The 22,716-nt window shown below is 33.2% G+C and overlaps 2 protein-coding genes across 2 annotated transcripts; both read right to left on the bottom strand.

The window, feature by feature from the left end:
* Positions 1-976: 976 nt before the first annotated feature.
* Positions 977-2,206, bottom strand: N7518_004958 (uncharacterized protein; the record flags this gene model as incomplete). Its single annotated transcript, XM_057185885.1, has 3 exons — positions 977-1,292; positions 1,323-1,768; positions 1,820-2,206. 3 exons carry the CDS (start codon positions 2,204-2,206, stop codon positions 977-979), a joined length of 1,149 nt encoding a protein of 382 aa, XP_057042655.1.
* Positions 2,207-8,457: 6,251 nt separating this feature from the next.
* N7518_004957 (uncharacterized protein) lies at positions 8,458-9,185 on the bottom strand (the record flags this gene model as incomplete). Its single annotated transcript, XM_057185884.1, is given in 3 exon segments — positions 8,458-8,650; positions 8,663-8,816; positions 9,164-9,185. The coding sequence occupies 3 exon segments, from the start codon at positions 9,183-9,185 to the stop codon at positions 8,458-8,460; spliced, it is 369 nt and encodes a 122-aa protein (XP_057042654.1).
* Between the last annotated feature and the right edge of the window lie 13,531 nt (positions 9,186-22,716).

The following is a 22,716-nucleotide window of genomic DNA, read 5'->3' as shown; positions in this document are numbered from 1 at the left end:
CCGGATGCGCCCTCGGAAATTCACTTTCTGTTTTCCAGCTTTGATCTTTGACTCGAGTGCACGTCGGCGTCCCAGATTTGCGGGACCTCCCAGTCTCGGACCCCGACTTGATTGTGACTCGATCAATTGTTTTGATTGTGTGCAATCATCTGCAGGCTTGGCCAAGTCCCATTGCTGCAGTCATCCCGGAAGGAGATGCAGGTGTGGAGACATTGGCCAATCACGGATGCGGAAAGTCGACGATGTTCATGCATGTATTTTTTTCGTTTTACTGCCTTTATTGGCTGCTGTTCCTGTGACTCATTTTGATGTGGAGAAGCTTGTCTCGATCGATTTGATATTTTGTCAATTTTCCTTTGTCTTTGGTATGCTGTGTTGGAATGCGCCCTTTTCGGGACAAGGCTGTGAGCCTTACACTCTTAGATAGCTCCCACTCTTGGGATTAGGTAGATAATTGAATTGAAATATGAATATCTTACTGAAACAACTACTTAGTTCCCAGGAAATTAATATAGAATGCATAACTATGTACTGAGACATCGTATTATTTCATTAAGCATAGTTGGACAGTTCAGTGAGGTACACGTTGACCAGGCTGCGAAGATCATGATATCCACACTCTGACATACTTTAATTACCGAGTTGTCTGAGGCTCTTACAGTTCTATACATGACTCACTGCGGGGTTGTGGCTGATGTGCTTGGGTCATGTGCCTTAGGCTAGAAGACAGAAATCTTATCCTTTGCTCATATCACCTGTACAAAGTGTCTATGCCACGTGAGTTTCCTTGAATATGACCTGTCGCAGATGATATCGGTAATATGATGCCTTGTCGACGAGGTAATATATACCAGAGTCACCGGCTACATCTTCTGGTTTTTTCTCGACTCCTGATACTATCACCACCTCATAATTATCAGAAATAGGCATGGAAATAGAATTTGGTAAACCCAGTCCTCTCATCACCGCCAATCTATCACTTATAATAGTTGGGCACTTTCAGTCCTTTGAACTCAAACGAAGTGTTCTCCCGACGATCAATCACAGTTTTATGATGAACATCCCGCACCCGAGCTCGAACATACTCAGTCCCCGTAGGAGCAGGCTTGCTTTGGCTTTTGTCTTCTTCGGTTAGAAGACCAAGACGTTCAAGCAAAGGCGAGGGCACAGTTCTCATCACGGTGTCATCACCCGGTCTACAGAAATAGAGCAACCCAAGGCGGGGGATATCGATCTGATCTCTGGGAGGTGTAACGACACGATGAATCGTCGATTTGAGGAAACCTGTCACCCTATGTTAGCGAGATATTTTTCGCACCAACTGATAGGAGCACTTGCCATTGGTAAGGAACGATAACGTGTCAGCAATATTGCATGTAATCCCCCCTTCCACAGGCTTCACGTATTTCCATTCCCCATCCGATGTCCGGATCTGCAAACCCGCAACATGCTGCGAGAAGAGCAGCGTCAAGCTGCCAAAGTCCGTGTGACCGCCCTTGGTATATCCCTGTGCCTTGTCCCATTCCTCTTGAGTGCGCGTGTTGTAGATCATGTATCGCAGGTGGTCATCGGAACGCTTATCATAGGCGTGAGCCTGAACTAGGTGGTCTTCCGGCAATTCCAGGATAATCGCCATCAAGACAAACAGCTTGCGGACAACCTTGTCGAAAAGATCTCGATGGAAGCTGGCAATCTCGTCGTAGTTTTGACGGACGATCCTGTGTTTGGGAACATCATCCCATTCTGGAATAGCTTTGGGAATATTGAGCTGGACATGTTAGTCAAATTCAATCCACGATATAGTGAAGTAAATTCGTACCATTTCTATGTTGTCTTTCACGCCCGTTTCTCCAATCCACCTTGAGTTTTCACGGTAGCCGAAATACTCGCCTTCGGCGAAATTGCATTCGAAGCTTCGCTTTTCCTCGAGGTTCTCTTTGAAAAATGCATTTCCGATACTGAACTGGCGGAGGATGCGCTCGTCATCGAGTCCGTGTCCGACAACTACCCAAAATCCGACTCGTGTCACAGCATCGTACAATTGCTTTGCGAGCTCTTCTTTACCGCCGGGTTCGTCGAAACGAGAAAGATCGATCTCAACTAGTGGTGCCCAATCAAGCTTCTCATTAGTAGGTGCAGGTCGGCTCCATGGTTTGATGATGGCCTTTTCGGTTGGGATTTGTTGTTCTATAGCTGAGGGAGCCATATTTGTTTTAGGATAGGGATGAAGGATGATATCCCAGGCGAGAAGAGTATACTTATATACCTAATTCAAAATAAAACCTATCTACAATGTACTCTTATAGTGCTCTATGCCATACACTGTGCTATTTCAAAGATGCGGGGTTTATGGTATCATGCTCGCTCAGGATGGCGTTATATGCAACGGTATTATCGTGCCGTGAAATGGGGTCGAATCATAGTTGCCGAGTCAATCAAAGTCTGACTCAATAGAATAGAATTTTGAAACTGTGGATTGTGTATCACGTTTGAATGTGCGTAGACATGTCTGATAGATTGATTTGCCAATGTTTGTGCAATCCTCCATTACGAGGGTTTTGTGATCGCCACGACCATTGACCTAATCGGGCTACCTTCAGTCCGTACTTCAGTGCTCTGCTTTTCTCTTCCACTTATATCTTGGTAGTATAAAAAAAAATACCCGACCGCAGCCTTGTTATGTCTTATTAGTAGTCTTTTCAGATATTCATGAATTCATACAGAAATCATTAAACTCATACCCGGGGAAATTACTAGTTTCTTCCAGGCAAAAGCCGGCTGTCGTGCGTAGCCTCATACTGAATATCAGAACACGTAAGGAGCTAGCACGAGAAACTGGATGAGACAGCGTCTGAAAATGAAAGAACCCGAGGAAAAGGTCAGGTTGACCTGAAACTTATCTTTACGAGGCTCGGTTCACCTCCGAAATCCTAGGGATTTGCAAATCCGACGACCGCCCCAATCCAAATGGACTTTCCTACCATTAAAAGGAGCCAGGTATCGCTAGAATCGTTCGACATCTTCGAGGAACAAATTTTAACTGCACGACGACACCACTCCTGACACAATAGAATCCCCACGTTAAACGACTAAACGAGCAAGATGATGGCAGGAGGGATAAGCGGGGCAGATATCACGAATGGCCTGGTGCAATCGAAGGCTGCCAGAACGGCTGCGGACAAAAGACGTCTTCGGACTCCACGTATATGAGTGGGGAAGAGTGGCTACAGTGCGGAGATACCAAGAAATGGTTTATAGCTAAGCTACAGTTCCGGTTAGATCACCTCCACTCAACAGGGAGCTTAGACAAGCCACCAAAAGGCCACAGAGATAATAAAAACCCTAGTGATTGGACAATTGCAGAGTAGGGCTTCAACGTCTGAGCATTTTTGTCGCCCCCGGTCAGCACAGTGGACTACCCTGTCTGATTTGTCAGTAAGCGGTGCTTTTGTATGTACTCTGCAGAACCTTAAGCGAACCTTAGATGCTCATACTTGCACATTGAAACCGACTGCTTTGATAAAATCAAATACAAAACAAGTTACTAAGGCCATACCATACTACTCGAGGCATTCTCTCATCCCAAGGTTCAGTATATGTCAGAATCTAGGATGAATACTGTTATTTTTCATTCCTGATACAGTTGGGTCACGTGACTGACCAGGCTGGTATTTCTGCAGAAAAACCAACTCAGATGGTTTTTCGCCCGAAAAACCAGTCCCGCAGTTTTTCGCCCGAAAAACATCCTTTCATTTTGTTTTGTTTATTTTGATTACTAAGTTGTCCACAAGATTGTCATGTTTTAGGACTATTGTTATTTTTAGAGAGTTAGAGAATTTATTAAGATTTTTCTGCCATATATACAATCGCCTTACCACCGTTTTTCCGTTAGTTATGAGCCCAGAATTGCTTTAAACTTGACTCTTACAATTTTTCAACCTTTTATCCTATTTTGGACACGCCATTTAGTTAACATTGAGATACCTGGCCATATACCAGGATACCCCTAAAAACAAGACTCGACCCTAAAAGTAATAATAACTAATCATAATCGGAATTTCGTTTAGGACTGCGATTCAGATATCATAGTAGATTATTATCCTCTCTCCGCAATACCTTCTCGCGTAATTTTAAAGGATTCGACCAATTAGGTACTATAGCTTATAACCATTTAGGCCATTACCTAAATATATAATATTTAGGATTATTATAACCCTAAACTAGAAAAGGAACCAGATCGACCAGTTATACCAATTATACTAAAATAGGAAGAAGTTAAAAATAAGTATAGAAATGATTAGTATAACGTCTTTAACGTTCTAAACAGTAAATACTAAGAAAAGAAGACTACCTATAATAGTGTAATGGATAAAGATCCGTATAAGAGGAAAACACATGTAAGTCTACATAGGCTCGGGAAGGAATGTCTATATTGTCATATATCTATTCCGATGTCGATTCGTAAGGGGTTTGTCATATGAATATAGGCAGATAGATTTCCTTATAGATAGGGACCCCCTAGGGCCCCCCCTTAAGACTAGTAAGAATTAGTCTTGATATACTATTAATATATTGTATTCCCTCTACTAAGCCCTTTATATCTTACCTGGTTAATAGGCCTTATACCTATATAATGTATATTATTACAATTCTAATTCTTCTTCTTTAACTACCTGAGATATAATAGCTCCCTTAACTCATTAGTAATCCTAGGGAAATACTAAAATTCCTAAGAATCAGTCCTAACTAAGAGATAAAATAGAGGAAAATCAAACTAACCCTCCTAAGGTAACCGCAGAAACTACCCGACTTATCTAAGAAAGGATCCAGGCCCTCGAAACCAAAGCAGTACTTTAGGAAAAACTTATTACTACTAAAGAACTTATTAAAGTAAATCGAAGAAAACTTAAGAGTTATTAGAAGGAAAAGGAATTGAACTAACCTAGAAATAAAGGTAATTCGATATCGGAGAGTAAATATAGTTAGAAGAGCGAGATTAAAAGAGATATTATAATATTTAAGAAGAACTATAGTATTAAAAATAGAGAAAATTAGCTAAATAACCTTAATACCCTTTTCGAAGGAGCCCTAAAGAAATATATTTTAGGAAAATAAAAAGTTTTAGCTATTATAAATTTCCTTTATATAGACTATAAAGGAAAATAGGTAATCTATAAGCGAAATAACCCTAAAGATATAAGAAATTAGGAAGCGTTTAGAGATTAGACTAAAACCCTACTCTAAAATTCCTATAATATTATTACTAATATTTTAGTCCTATTTAATCAAGTAGAAATATATATATACTAAGATCTAGGTATCTTCGAAACCTACCTTAAATCGCTAGAGCGTTATTTACTAGAAACTACTAAAGAATAAAAAGTATAAACCCTTTTTATAAAATTATAGAAACCTCTTAGAGATATAATAATTATATCTAGTAATAGTACTTTACCGAAAACTAGAGGAGAAATATTAAAACTAATATCTACCCTATTCTATATCTATTTTCTACCTTTAAAAAGAAAAGACTAATTATAATAGCTTTAGTTAAAGAAGTAGAAGGAAAACCCTAATAAAATAACCTTAAATCGATCCTAATCTAACTCCTCTACTACTAATCCTACTACTTTTAGGGAAGGATATAGAGGAAACCATAGTAGAGGAAGAGGTTAATATAGGGATTATAGATATAGGGGATATTAAAATGTAAAATCTAAAGCCTTAGAAATAAACGCTACCTTAATAATAGAAAAAGGAAATACTACTAAAGCTACTATAATAGGGATATATTTCCTTTATAGTAATAAAGATTATTAGGTAAATAAGTATCCCTAAAAGGCTATAGTTTAAATATTAGTTTAAATAATAAAAGGAAGTAAATCCTAAGTATTAGGAAAAGTAAAAGAGCTAGAGTAAATCCTAATATCTTAGCTTAATACCTATTTATTAGGATAGCTATATACTTATATATACTAATTACCCTTAGAAATAGTAATAAAATATATATAGATCTTAATACTACTATAGAATATAATATTATTAGTAAAGAATTTACTTATAACTAAAAACTTCCTACTACTCTATTATCCTCTTTACTACTAAAAGGAATTTCCCTAGAAAAGTTATATATATATAGTATATACTAGGTTATATTTACTATAAAAGATTCTAGAGGTACCGAAAAAGTTATAAAATAACTATATATTAGTATCGAAAGAGATCTATATTTAGAAAGAAGCCCTATACTCCTATCTAGAATATTTATTAATAAATTTAATATTATCCTATAATTAAGTATAAATTATTAGTAGTTTAGGGTTAAAACTTTTAAGTTAATAAATCTATATAAGTTTATAAAGGTATTATAAAATATAGCTATTATTTATACCTTAGTTAAATTACCTAAAGAAATCTAGTTACTAGATAAAGATAGAAATTATACTTATCTTAATATATCTAAGATTCTACCTAAGTTAGAGGTATATCTTAATATATTTAATTATAAAAAGGTAGGAACTCTCCTATAAACTAAGTTATCTAACTATATAATTAAAACTAAAGAAAGTAAAACCCCTCTTTATAGACTAATTTATCCTCTCTCTAGAATAGAGCTTAAGGAATTATAGGCTTATCTTATAGATAATATTAAAAAGAAGTAAATCTAACTATTAAAAAGCCCTATAGGTATACCAATCCTTTTTATACTAAAAAAAGATAGAGGTCTATATCTTTATATAAACTACTAGTGTCACGATTGGCGCTAGAGGAACTCGTACCTTCCCGTTTGGGATCGTACCGTTGGTCGTTCCTTCTCGTTTGTATAAGGTAATTGTACCTTCTATCTGGGATAAGCGAGGATAGGGCTATGCCCCTGAAGGGGTATAAAGACCTGTTTGTTAATTTATGTTTTATTTTCTTTTCCTTTCTTCTTTATACTTGATATTTAATTAGTAATATACTTCTTTTATTAAAGAGAACCTAGCACGTAATATAATATTAAGTATCACCTTAAACCCAAACTTTCGAAGCCATATAACTGCATAGACAATTATTACGATTAGTCCTAGTCCGGTTTCACCCTACCTATCTTAAAACTAACTAGAATAGGACTAGCTATAGTTCTACTATAATAGATCGCCGCGATTAGTAAGGGAAAATAACCTATAGTGCCGGATTATCTTATAGAAGAAGCTATAAACCTTAAAACCCTAACTCCTACTGGAATATAGGATCTAATTAAAAGTATTAAATATAATAGCCCTAAGGAGGGTCCTTCGACTCCTTCTATCTAAGAGATTATATATATAACTCCTAGTAAGGAACAATTCGTTAAGCTAGCTAATCGGTTCTAAATAGTCGAAGACAATAACCGGATAATATAAGATAAAATCTAAATCTTGATTATAGAGAATGGAAAGTCTAAGGAAGCTATTAAATAAATTATAGAGGAATATAATCGATTCTATATAGAAAGGGATTGCCTTATAATAGAATGTAACTAAGCTATAGAAGAATACGATAAGGCTACTACTTATAGAGATATTACTATATATAAGTGCGATAACCTTACCTACTACCTTATTCTTACTTAGAGCGAAACGAATTGGGCCTAAAGTAATATACCGATCATAGGAGTTACCGGCTAGAAATCTATAAAGATACCTAATATACTAATATTAAAGGATAGAAAGGAAGTCCGTTTCGAAATATAGGAAATGGTTATTAGATAGAAACTTAAAGCGAATGCTAACTACTACCTATTACTAGTTTACCGGAAGCTGTATATATAAAGCCGATATAAAGGTAAAGTACAGCTATATATTGCCCTATAAATAAGCGTAACCTTAAATAACCTATATATTAACGTAGAAGATATCATTATCTACCTCTGTACTGTCTTTGTAAACCCGAATTATTATATAGAAGTGTATATAGCCTACCATAAACTCAAGATAAAACCTAAGGAAGATTTTACTGACTTCTTAGCTAAATTTATATAACTTATAGAGGAAGCCATAGTTATTAAAGAGAACTATAAGTGTGACCTGTATTCGAAACTTCTATATCTATTATTAGACATCGGCAAAGCCCACCCGGCCTATAGCCCAGCCTAGCCCAGCCCACCAATGGGCTGGGCTTTGGGCTCACTTCTTCGGCCTACACTAAATTATGGGCCGATACCCTGGGCCCATAGCCCACGATGGGGGGCCTATATGGGCCTTACATAATACAAATAGGCCTCTGGCGCACAGATGCATAACTAATGCATTTCCGACCTATATTATTACGTATCCTAGTTACGGTAGGAATACCAGGAAAATTCAAAGAAGGTAGTAAAAATTGAGAAGACAGTACTATTAATATATTCTAATAATGCGTATAATCATCGTCGACCCTGCTCTTACGCTTCCTCTAAGACACACGAAATAGAGTAGTAGGCTCTGGCAAATCTAGCTAAAACCCCTCTATCTCACTATTGCTATTACTGCCCCTATCCCTACCGGCTGGGAAGGAAGGAGATACCTCCTGTATCCTATCGCTTTCCCCCCCCTTCTCCTCCTCCTCCTTATTATCACTAATTAGATTATACTTACTATCCTCTAGAAAGTCAGCACTCTCCTCCTTCTCAACCTCAGCCTCTACTAGACTAAGTAACTACTGCAATTCCTTTATCTCAGTATCCTTAATACTAAACTTAGTTGTATAGCGGTAGAGTATAAGCTCCTTAATTATCTCAGACTTCAGGCGACCGCAGCGATAATAGCAAATATCCCGTATAGTATTAAAGAGTCGCTTAATACCAGCCCTAGTTACTAGTATTAAGAGGATATCGCGGGTAAGTTATATAATTGTAGGAAAACGAGTTTCATTCTCCTACTAGAACTGCAGAGGCTTAGTATTAATAAGGTCTAAGGTAAAGAGTGGTCAGCATAGTATAGTAAAATAGTAGGGAAGACTAAGGTATTATATACCGCTATTAAGGTACTAGGCTGCCTTATTAACGGCTGGTCTTATAGACTTCTACCTACTCTTTAGTAGCCTGTGTAGCCTAAAGCTAGCCGGTATTATAGCTAGTATATTAGCTGACCCCTAGCCTAAAGTAAGGCATTCTTAATAGGGCGCTAATATATCCTAGAAGGATTTCCGGTATTTATTATACCACTTAGGCTCCTAGCGGCCATCTAACTGGAAGAATTAAAGTCGACTATTAGGGGCCAGTATTATCCTAATAGTAAAGAGGTCTCCTTTATAACCGGTCGTTTATATATAGTACTTACTTAGCTTTTCGTAGCCAGTAATAAGTGTACTTAGTATTTCTGACTTCTACGGAGCATGCTTCCGTTTTAGTAGTACCTCTATCTAGTCGAAGTGATTAAAGAGGGTATTATAAATCTTAAAGGTAAGGTAGGTAGTTACTTCCTTTATCTTTAAGAGTTCTGTTATATAGTTATAGAAAGGCTAGGTGATTTATAGAAGGTAGTTAATTTAACGCTATTTTAAATTACTAGGAAGTATCTCCTTATAATCATAATTAGTATAGAAGGATATAAAGAATAGGTATATTCTTTTTACCTAGTAAAGTATCAAAAAGGTTGAGTTCTACTGGGTTACCATATCCTAGATCGGAATAAGGTATAGCCCCTTCTCTTCTTATAGTTAGAGAAAGGCAGCCTAGCGCTTTAGGCTAGTATAGATATAGAGGGTAAGATTGTGGATCTTTTTTAGTATCTTCGAGATTGCCTATTTCTAACAATTACCATTTTCTTTTATATTCTTTGAATTCCTATTAGTCTAAATTGACTTAATGATATTATTTTTTAGTATAGCCCACAGGCGACCTAGGAGCTAGTTAAGAGAGAGCTAGATAATATAGGCAAGGTAGGGTATTCGGAATACCTATATACCGCTTAGGAGCCCTATCTAGGTAGCCTTAACTAGTGTTATATTATTAGAAGTATTATCAGTTATGATTCCGAATACCTAGTCTATGATCTTATGCTTAGCTAGGGTTTTAAGAAGGATAGTACTAAGATACTTTCTAGTATATACCTAGTAAAGCGGCTTAAACCTAAGTAGAACCTCGCGATATACCTAGTTACTATTAATAAAGTAGCTAGTAATTGCTATAAATCCCTGGTTATATAGGGATATCTAGCAGTCTAATGTAATTAAGATTTTTATATCCTTTAGTAGTATCCTAAGCGCTAAGCCTACGCTCTCTTAAATATAATTATATAGGCACCGGTGTATTATTATAGCAGAAGGCATTCAGGAGAGGGATAGTGCTATATAGGCTATTTGGAAGAGATGCTAAAAGGACTCGCTCTCAATGAGGGAGAAGGATAGTCGACCTATAGTAATAAATCGGAGTAGGGCCTTATCCTAGGTAGCCTCTGAATATTAGGCCTTAGGGGGTATATAGTCCTATCGGCCTAGATATATTAGTAAAATATTAAGCTAAGGATTAGGTAGTTAAAATCATACTCTTTTTAGAAAAAATTAGCTAATTCCTCTTCCTGCCCTCTTTACATCTTAGGCCCTAAGGTAGGCCTATATCTTTAGGTACCTTGATATAGTCGATAAGCTGTTACAGCCCTTTCTACTACTTAGAAAGTTCGGGTACTCTAAAATACTATGGTAGAACTTATACTAAACCTTTAGTATCCTATCTCTACTATAGGTAACCTGGTAGAAGTCTTGCTATATAGGGGAGCTGTGATTTATATCCTAGTAGATACTGCCTTTCTACCTATAGTCTATTTATAGCCACTATTTAACCTATATCTTATTTACTATTTTATTATATAGGATATAGTCCTTTCTCCGGTTAGGGCTAACGCGCGTAAAGTAGGATAGGGGGTCTCTAGAGACTAGGGGGCAACTAGGCTTAGTATTAAAGGGCTCGGCTTAGCTACTAGGTAGTAGGCTGAAGGAGGATAGGGCATAAGAGGACTCTACTTAAGAGGTCTAGGGAGAGGAGGGAACGTAGCCTATACTATAGGTTATATCTGTATCCCTATTAGATTAGGTACTTTAGGATATAGTACCTAGAATAGCAGCAGAAAGTAGGGGGGTAGTATAAGGGAGGGGAGTAGTAAGGGAGTAGCATAGAGTATATATAAATAGGAAGGATAGGTATATATAATAAAAGACTAATTCTATCGCAACTAGATAAGGAAGATTAAAGATTACCCTATTAGCTAGTTACCTAGCCTAATCTAGATAGGCCATATAGGCTACGCGATATAGGCTAAGAATCCTAAAAAGGCTGAGGGCCCTACAATCTAAGAAAAAACTTATCTACGTGGATCCTACTGGCTAGGGGCCTATTATACCATAGACAGCTAATAGAAATTATAAGAATATATACTACTATGTACTTCTTAGACTAAGAGTTTTTTTACCTAAAAAACCAGTAACTAGTTTTTCGCCTAAAAAACTTTAAGTGGTAGTAGCGAAATAGAAGTATGAAAGTAAACTACTTCTTAGGCTAAGAGTTTTTCGCCCAAAAAACTAGTAACTAGTTTTTTGGGCGAAAAAAACTGAGTAGTAGTAGTGAAATAGAAGTATAAAAGTAAACTACTTCTTAGACTAAGGGTTTTTCGCCTAAAAAACTAGTAACTAGTTTTTTGGGCGAAAAAAACTAAGTGGTAGCAGTGAAGTACTTCTTAGACTAAGAGTTTTTTTTACCTAAAAAACCGGTAACTGGTTTTTTAGGCGAAAAAACTATAAGTAGTAGCAGCGAGGTAGAAGTATTATTATAAAAGAAATTGTTATAGTTATATTTGTCTATGAAAAAAAAGATATATCTAGTAATATATCTAGTACCTATTGAAATTTACTAATATAGCCTTAATTATTAACCTCCTCAAATTCTCTATTAGCCTCACTGCCCTCCTCCTCCCCCTCGCCTATTTTAATATCGATGCCGACATTATCGTTAGGCCAATCATCGCTACTATTATTATCGTTATCGTCGCTATCACTACTATTAGTATCGCCGCTATTAGCATTACTACCATCAGTATCACCGCTATTAGTATCACCGCTATTAGTATCACTGCTATTAGTATTACTACTACCAGTATCGCTATTATCGAGAAGGTCCCTCTTATATCTCTAAAAGAATGAGTTCTTCCTATAGGCGTCCTTTTTAGCCTTAACGGTCAGCTTAAATAGGTAAGTATACTCTAGCTGCGCCTCTTACCTCTAATTCTAAATATATATTACTGCAGCGGCCTTATTAGGCCCAAAGAGTATATTAAGGTCCTTTGTGGCAGCTAGTATTATCTACTTAGACCGCCCTACTAGGTATTCTGAAATAGCAGAGGTAGTATAGAAGTAGGTAGCAGCGGGGAAGGTATATAGGACGTATATATATTACCGACTTATTAGTCTAGAGAGCGTCCTAGCGGCATTAAGGAGGTCTTTATATACAGCCGATACCTCCTCCTAGGAACTAGACTTAGGTATATCGAGTATTAAGTGGTTATCCCTAATACCTATAAACCATAGTAAGATAGTCCTCCTCTATCTGGTTACTAGTCCTATTAAGCTATAGGGAAGGGTAGGAAGGGATAGGTAGATATTACCTGCCTTATAGACTTGCTTTTTCTAGTTCGTTTAGTACTAAGCTATATCCTCTGGTTACTATATCTTTAGGGTGATCCTATAGATAAAGCCATTAGGGACCTTAAATAGCTTTCGGCTAGATAGGTTTTCTAGGTCCTCTACGCGAATTTATAGGTCTTTCTACTAAGAAGCAATATAGCGTTATATCCCTAGTAGAATAACGGTATAATTACTATTATCTTCGTTATTAAGGGAGACTAATCCCTATAGGATATTACTACCCCTACTAGTAGCTACAAACTCTCTAATATTAATATCAATATATCGGAATAATATTCTCTTACCAGGCAGTATACTCTTCATATAGTATAGAAATGCAATTAATTTCTATTAGTAGTCCGGCCGAAAGAAGATATAATAGGTATAGTATACCGGGTCTTATTAGATCAGTTACTGTACCAAGCTATACTATATACTCCGCAGCCAGCCGAGGCGGTGCCCACAGCGCTTACTAAAATAGTGCTTATATATATTGAATTCTTAGTAGATTAGTAATAGAATTCTACTAGGGTAGGCACTATTAAAGTCCTCCTTTAGCCACCTAAGTAGCTATAGTAGTACTATACTACCATCTATAGTTATTTAGGTATAGATAATATTAGGCTGAAATTAGTATCCAGGTATAACCCTTCTATAAATACTCTTAAATAAAAGCCAGTATATAGTATCAAATGACACGACCACTAGGAGTACAGGTTTTGGATTAAATTCATAGATACCACATATTTCCTTTAGGTTTCTAGGATCTAGGCCTAGTATAAACCAGCTAGAGAACTTCCTCTAAAACTCATCCTATTAGCCAAGATAGTAGTAACTGAATTAGATTCATTCTACTAACTCCTAAGGGCTCTTACCACCGCCTTATATACCTAGTATATTAATAATCCCTTTAGCATATTTAAAACAGATATAACTAGTACCGAAATCTCTATCAACTAGTTTCGCAATTTTCCTAAAGGTAACCAGGGCCTCCCTCTCCTTCTATATACTATCTTTCACAATTATTATATGCTTATCTATTATTATCTCTGCTGTACAGCAGCTATATATCCTATTAGTAGGCTGGCTTATCATTACTACTACTATAGTATTATTACTTGGTAGGATGGCCACAGTATTATTACTTAATAGAATGGCTATAGTATTATTACTTAGTAGAATGGCTAGGGGCCTATCCTACCTACCCCCTCCCCCTTCCTATTAAACCTCACTCACGTTAAATCCTAGGGTACTTGGCAGCGGTATTAGCTATTTAGGCTACTGGCTACTATACCTACCGATCAATATATCGCCGACCTCTTTAAGATCCCTTCTACTCCCAGCCGTATAATAGAACCTATTAGTATTAATCTAAAGACTATGATCTTAGAGATCCTTTATATAGAGTAGGGTTATCGACTTACTATATAGCCTAGAGTAGGCCTACTATATATCGATCGGCTTAATATACTTACAATTCTTCTAGACCCCACTCCTAAAGGAAGAAACGTATTAGGCAACCTCGTTATTAATAGTAAGCCTTACATCCTAGTAGTTCATTTTTACTATAATTAATTTACTAGCTAACTTAGCTGTCGACTTTAATATAATATATCTAAAGAAGGCCTTAGCGTCTTATATACCCTATAGCGCGGTCGCCTTTTAGCATACTTTATCGATATACTACTAATTCTTTTAAATACACTACTGGACCTTAATTACACTAATCCACTGTTATTAAAAATTAGCATAGTCTTCCTATCCCTTCTATAGCTCCTACTTAGTAATATAGTCTAGAAGTATATAAATCTAATACTTAGTTAACTCTTTCCTCTTAATTAGGCTCTTAAGAGCCTTAACTACTAGCCTATAGGCCTCAGCTCCCTCCCTCTACTATAGTACCTAGAGTACCTCCTCTATCGATAATAGAGTCTATATACTAGTCTCTATATTAGTCTATATACTAGTCTCTATATTAGTCCGCGTACTAGTCTCTATATTAGTTTATATTCTCTAGAATTAATTATAAGTAGGCTATGGCCTAAAGAATTTTGAATATAATTTATAATCTTTATAGTAGCGCCTATACGTCCTTTTATCCTAAGATAACTATATATGGTATATAGATTAAACTATATACTATGGCTAGCTATAGAATAGGATATATAAAGAAATGTATATTAGCCCTTTATATAAGGAAATATATATTAGCCCTTTAAAATTAGTAGGTAGCTATACAGAGTAAAGAATATACTCCTAATCTGAAACATACGCTATTAAGAATAGAAAAAAAAGAAGTTCAATTTCAAAAGGCATATACTTAATAGGATCGAGATACCTTCTTAGCCTTACTAGGCCTCCCTCTTCTTTTAGGTACTATTTTTAAATTATATTATAGGATTAGATATCTCTTAATTCTCCCAATAGTCTTTTATTAGTATTCAGGTCAAAGGATTCGGTCATATAGGTATTATAATTCACTACAATATACCTAGTATACCCATATTACTAGCCGTACTATAATATAGAGTCCTAGTCCTAGATATATATAATTAAATACTGATTTTCCTTTAATTCTAGCCTCTTTATTAATAAAATGTAGAGATCCCTAATAAATTATAATTAATCTTAATTATTTATAGTGGTTAGGGGTACTAAATATTATTTAAATGTATATAATTAAATATATATTTCTATACAGAGACCAGCCTATCTATAAAGTATCACTAAATCGGCCTAATTTTTTTTTTCTTTCTAGAAATAATAAGTGACCAGCCATATTAAAAATTATTTCATAAATGAAAACTAAAATTTCAAGGCCGCTAGGATAGAAAAGGCTGTCATTTAATTAAGAAACCAAAATATATATAAGTAACAGTATACTATTCTACTGAGTAAGCATTTTTATATACACCAAGACCTATTATTTATATAAAAATGGGCCTAAATGGGCTACCAGTAGGCTTATGGGCTTAGCCCACTGGGCTATGGGCTAGGCTAGGCCTAGCTCCCCTAGGCCTATAGCCCATGGGGGTTGGGCTGTGGGCCGAAATCTTCGGCCCATACTAGGCTTTGCCGATGTCTATCTATTATAGAGCTAAGTTATATAGGCTATTAATTAGGAAACGGTTCCTTTTGATGCCTTTATCTAGAGTTATTAGAGTATATCCTACGAGATTAGTCTCTAATAGGAAGTAAAGGGTACCACATATACTTATATAATAACTGTGTTTAGAAGTAGAGCTAGGACTACTACTAACTAGTCTAGTTTTATACTATATGTAAAGTGTAAAGGGGCTACCTTATTGTCTAGCCTATTAGCTATAGAGCGAGAGACTCTTATAAAGGAGGGTCGATACTTCTACTATAAGGAGAAGGGGTATATAATATTCGAATGCCTAAAGAAAAAGGCGAATATAGCTGTAAGCGCTATTACTATAACTAACTAGACCTACAGCTAATCGTATATGACTAAACTCGAAGAATTAGAGGATAATATAGACCTAGGAAAAGTGATAGCCTAGGAGAAGTCTTAATCCTAGGTAGGAAATAAGTGTCATTATATATACTAGATCTATATAAGCTTTTAGGAGGTCTATAAGATAGTTTAGTATTTAATATAAGATTAACTTATAATAGATATTCCTTTATAATCTTAGCGCTAGTAGATACTAGAGTAGACGGCTTAATATTTATTAATATAGAACTAGTTATACTACTCGGTAAGAAATTCGGATTATATACCTATAAGCTAGACCACGAGTATCCAGTTAGAAGATTTAATAGTAAATTATCCCGACTGATTATATATATTATCGTCCTTATACTAAGTATAGATAACTAGATCTAATAATAGATTCCTATACTAGTAGTAGATCTAGGTAGATATAATATGATTATCAGACGTATATGGTTTACTAAGAATAATATCCTCCTTAATTGCTAATAGTATTATATAATCTAGCCGGATAAGAATACCCTTTTTAATAAGGTAGTAGGCTAGTTAGCTGTACTAGTACCTATAATAATCCTTAAATAGCCTATATAAATCAAGCTAGATTACTAGAAGGATATAGAACAACGCAATCGTCTCTTTAAGAAATAAGTCTTAAGTAATCTACAGTAGGACCTAAAGACTTAGAAGCTATACCCTATCGTAAGGGAGTATTAATATAGATACTAGTAAGTTAAAGAATATTATAAGATATTACGAAACCTAAATAATAAAATTAAACTAGTACCTCTCTAAATAGAGGTACTAGAGGAGGAAATAAAGGAAGTTCTCCTACTAATAGATATTAGTATTATCGGTTAGGTAGGATTCAATTATTTATAAATATAAATAGTTATTAATAAAGACATCGAAGTCTTCTAGACCTTACTCTATAAAATCGATTAGATTATTAATATTAAATCTATAATTATAAAGGATATAGAACTCGATAAGATTAAATGAACCCTTCTAAAGGAGTACTACGATCTTATAGAAGTATTCTCTAAGAAGAAGTCTAATAAACTACTACTGTATCACCTAAGGGTAGACTATAAAATTATCCTTAAAGCAGAGGTATAGCTAGGATACTACCTACTCTATAAATTATTATTAGACAAACTAAAGGTTATGAAATAGTATATCCTCGATAACCTTAAAAAAGGATTTATTATACCTAGTTTAGCTCTATATACCTTACCGATCTTAATAGCTAAGAAGCTAGGCGGTAGTCTACGTTTCTATATAGACTTCCGAAGATTAAATGTAATTATAAGGAAAGATTATTACCTATTACCCCTTATTAATAAAGTACTCTAACGAATAAGTAAAGTAAAGTTCTTTATAAAGCTTAATATCTATTAAGGTTTCTACTATATTAGATTAATACCGGCCGCAGAAGATCTTATAATATTCTATACCCAATATAGATTGTTTAAGTATAAAGTGACTCCGTTTAGTCTTATAAATAGTCTAGTAACGTTCTAGTGATTTATAAATATAGTATTTAGAGACTATATAGACGACTATATAGTTGTATTTATAGATAATATTATAATCTACAGTAAGATACTTAAAGAATATAAGAAGTATATTAGGGAAGTCCTCGAATGGTTATAAAAGGTAGGATTATAGGTTATACTATCTAAGTATAAATTCTCTATATAGAAAACTAAGTTCTTAGGATTTATTATAAGTACCGAGGGTATTATAGTAGATCTAGAGAAGATTGTAGTTATTAAGAACTAGAAGATACTGTTAACGATTAAGGGAATATAGTCCTTCTTAGGATTCTATAACTTCTATCGATGATTTATTAAAGATTATAGTTTCCTTTTAAAACTATTATACTATCTTATATAGTATAATATAGTATATAAATGGTTACTAGACTATAAGTAAGTATTTATATAACTAAAGTATAAGTTAATAACTATACCTATCCTATAATATTATAATCTAGACCTCTAGACCTATATAGAGACGGACGCCTTAAATAGAGTTATTAGTACTATCCTCTTATAATACTATAAGGCTAACGATTTTTAGTATCCTATTACCTTCTTCTTAAAGACTATATAACCTATAGAGCTAAATTACGAAATTAGGGATAAGGAACTCCTTGCGATTATTTATATACTTTAGGAATAGTGCCTAGAACTTAAAGGACTCTCTTATATAGAACGTTTCGAGATCCTTATAGATTATTAATCTCTTAAATACTTTATAATAGTACAGTAGATAAATTAACGATAAGTATAGTAGAGCGAGTTTCTCTTATAGTTCTACTTTATAATTAAATACTATCCTAGGAAATAGAATATTATTATAGATATCCTTTTAAGAAAGGAAAGTCCCTATATAGATATTAGTTAATACCTTATATTACTCCCTAAGGAATATTTTAGAGAAGAAATAGAACTAGTACTAGAAATTGAGGTATCTCCTTTATAGATAGAACCTATATAAGATACTGAGGTTTTCCCTCTACCAGTTAAGACTATATAGGACCTAGATATAACTAAATAAGTCTAGTTAGTAAACTACTAGAACCTAGAGCTAGAAGTATTCCGATAGATTATAAGAGATTAAACGGATCCTTATTAGGTAGTATAAGACGAATTACTACTATTTAAAGATTGTCTAGAAGTACCTAACGAAGGGGATCTTTAAGTATAGTTACTCGATAAGATATACTAATAACTACTAACTGTATACCTTAGTATTAAGAAACTTAAGAAGCTTATTATAACTAGATACTATTAGCTAGGATAGGTTATAGATATAAAGTGATATATAGATAACTGTCTAGTATATAAATGTATAAAGACCTAGAGAGATTGTATACCTAGTCTCCTATACCTACTACCGATTCTTAAATAACTGTAGTAATATCTATTAATAGATTTCCGTTCCTTCCTAAAGGATAGATATAGCTATAATATAGTATTTATTATTATTAACTGACTAAGTAAGAGACCGATATCAATCCCCTATTATAAAGATACTAATATAAAGTAGATAGTATATCTATTTATAGATAATATTATATAAATTATAGGAATCCCTAAAACCATTGTATTAGACTAAGGAGGATAGTTTATCTCTAAGTTCTAGATAGAGTTCTATAGAATCCTAGGGATTAAGCGAAAACTATCTACTATATACTATCTATAGATAGATAGCTAGAGCGAAATTATAAATCAGTTTATAGTATAGTGATTAAGACCGTATATTAAATATAACCAGGATAACTAGTTAGAATACCTACCGATAGTAGATTTCGCGGTATCAATTCTTCTATAGGATATAATAAAGAGGTCCCCTTTCTTTATTAAATAGGGTTATAAACTAGTAATATCTTTCGACTAGAATTATATAGGACTAATATATAACGAATAAGAAGCGGCTGATCGACTCTCGAAGTTATAATAAATCTAGGAAGATATATATAAATAAATTGCGAAGTTATAGGAACTATAAATACAGTAGGCTAACTGTTATTATCGTAAAGAGGACTTCGATATTAGCGACCTAGTCTTTATTACTATAAAGGATTAGCTATAGGACTATCTAAGTCGAAAACTCTCTTATACGACTAGTAGACCCTATAAGATTATCGAAAAGGTTAGGAATATATATAAGTTAGAACTACTATAGTTAATTAACGTCTACCTAGTATTTAACCTAAGTAAGCTACGGAAGGTAGCGAGTATAGAACCACTTATAGGATAATATATAGATCTGCTACCTCCGATATAGGTAGGATAGACTAATAAGTAGGAAGTTGAAAAGATCCTAGATATAAGAAAGTATTATAGGAAGCTACAGTACTATATATAGTGGTTAGGATATAACCTAGATCCTATATGGTATCTAGCCGGTAACTTTAAGAATACTCTGGAAATGATTAAGGAATTCTATAATACCTATCTAGTAAAGCCTAGACTACTAATATATCTATAAGAATAGATTAAGGCTGTATAGGACAATTGGATATTAGATAACCATATAGATGATAAGAAGCTAGTATTTAGGGACTAAATGTGTTCTTACCTAGGGGTTATGTTACGATTAGCGCTAGAGGAACTTATACCTTCCCGTTTAGGATTATACTATTAGTCGTTCCTTCTCGTTTATATAAGGTAATTGTACCTTCTATCTGGGATAAGCAAGGATAGGGCTATGCCCCTGAAGGGGTATAAAGACCTATTTATTGATTTACGTTTTATTTTCTTTTCCTTTCTTCTTTATACTTGATATTTGATTAGTAATACACTTCTTTTGTTAAAGAGAACCTGGCATGTAACAACTAGGATCTTAATTATATTATAATTAAGAATCGCTACCTATTACCCTTTATTTTAGAAATCCTAGATTATCTCTCTAAAGTAAAATATTTTAGTAAAATCGATATTAAGGATATATACTACTAGATTTAACTATAAGAAAGTAATAAATAGAAGATAGCTTTCTATATTAGATATAGCTATTTTAAATATATAGTTATACCTTTTAGGTTATTAAATATATTAGCTACCTTTTAAAGCTATATTTATATAGTATTAGGTAAGCTAGTTAATATTATTTATATAGTATATCTAGATAATATCTTAATATTTATACTTAATTATAAAAGCTATACTAGAGCTCTATAATAAGTTTTCGAATAACTAAGAAAAGTAGAGCTCTATATTAAACCTTCTAAATATACTTTCTATTAAAAGGAAGTTAAATTCTTAGGTTTTATTATAAATAAAGATAGTATAAAAATAGACCTAGATTATATCTAAATTATCTAAGAATAGGAAGAGCCTAGAAGCTACTATAATATCTAAGTATTCTTAGGATTTTATAATTTCTATTAGTACTTTATTAAAGGATATTTATATATTTCCTTATCCCTAATATCGATATTAAAAGAGAGTAAAGAAGGAAAGAAACTAGGTTAGATCTCTTTAACTAATACTAAATTAAGAGTATTTTATAATCTAAAAGAGATATTTAAGTCTATATCTCTCCTTTATTATTTTAATCCTAAGTAACTTATTTAACTAGAAACTAATACCTTAAATAAAGGAATAGGAAATATTCTCTTATAACTAGATCTAGAAGGATAGTAGTACCTAGTTACCTTTTAGTTAAGAAAGTTCTTAGGTATAGAATTAAACTATATAATATTAGATTAAGAACTATTTACTATTATATATTCCTTTTAATATTAGAGATACTACCTTAATAGTAGTAAGTATACTATTAAAGTTCTTTCTAATTATACTAATTTATATATATTTATAATCTAATAAAAACTTAATAGAAGATAAGTATATTAGTATATATTTCTTATACCTTTTAATTTTATTATAAAGTATAGGCTAGGTAAGATAAATCCTATAGATAGACTATCTAGAATTCTAAATTCTAAGTAAATAACTCTAGGAATAGAATTAATAACCCTAATTTAAAACTAAATTAAGGGTAAGGAACTCCTAATCTAAAATTAGATTAAGGATACTATTACCCTTATAATCTAAGAGATTATAGGAATAAAAGATCTAGATATAGATCTAGAATATAATTCTAATAAATATAACTTATAATTCTAATTTAGATTAAAGCCTAAGGCTATATAGGAAAATCCTAGATCTAGTATACCTATAGGAACGAATATATAATATATTAGTATAGAATTAGATAATTAGTCTAAATAGAAAGAACTCTATAATAAACTAGATATACTATTTAGTATTAAGGATACTATAAAAGTAGTTATCTAATCTATTAATATAGATACTAAAGATATTCTCTAATAGGTTACTAGGCTTTAATAAGAAGACTAAGAATCAATCTACTAAAAAGGGATATTTTAGCCTAGAAACTAGGCCTAAAAGGCTAGGAAGTTAATATAACTAGATTACTATAATACTAGGAATATATATATATACCTAAAAAAGAAGGCCTATATATAAAGCTATTATAAATATACTATAATAAACCTATTATAGGGTATTTTAGTAGTATAAGAATAGAGGAGTTATTAAAATATAACTACTATTAGATAAATATATAAGAAGATATTAAAAAGTATATTAAATCTTATAGAATCTATTAAACTATATAAGTACTAAGATATCGACCCTATAGTAAGCTTAAATTATTACTAATTCTATCTAGGCTATTTACTAAGTTATTAATAGATTTTATTATAAGATTACCTTAATTAATCTAGAAAGATTAGATAGTAGATATTATTCTAGTTATTATAGACTATTTCTTAAAATAATACCTTTTTTTCCTAGTTTTAACTATAATAGATACTATAGAATTAGCTAAGCTATTCTATTAAGAGATTAAATTAAGATATAGACTACCTAATAGTATTATATCTAACTAGGGATCTATCTTTATAAATAGGTTTTAATTAAAACTATATTATCTTTCTAAAGTTAAACTTTAGTATTTAATAGCGTTTTACCTATAAACTAATAGTTAAATAGAAAGGATAAACTAAATTCTTAAATACTATTTAAGGTATTTTATTAATAAATAATAAAAATTATAGCTAGTACTTCTTTATTTAGTTAAATATACTTATAATAATATAGTTAATA

This window comes from Penicillium psychrosexuale (assembly GCF_028828465.1).
Source record: "Penicillium psychrosexuale strain IBT 29551 chromosome Unknown utg000003l, whole genome shotgun sequence".
Lineage (NCBI taxonomy): Eukaryota > Fungi > Ascomycota > Eurotiomycetes > Eurotiales > Aspergillaceae > Penicillium > Penicillium psychrosexuale.
Note: the sequence above shows the minus strand (reverse complement) of the source record. Positions and strands in the feature narration are given on the sequence as shown.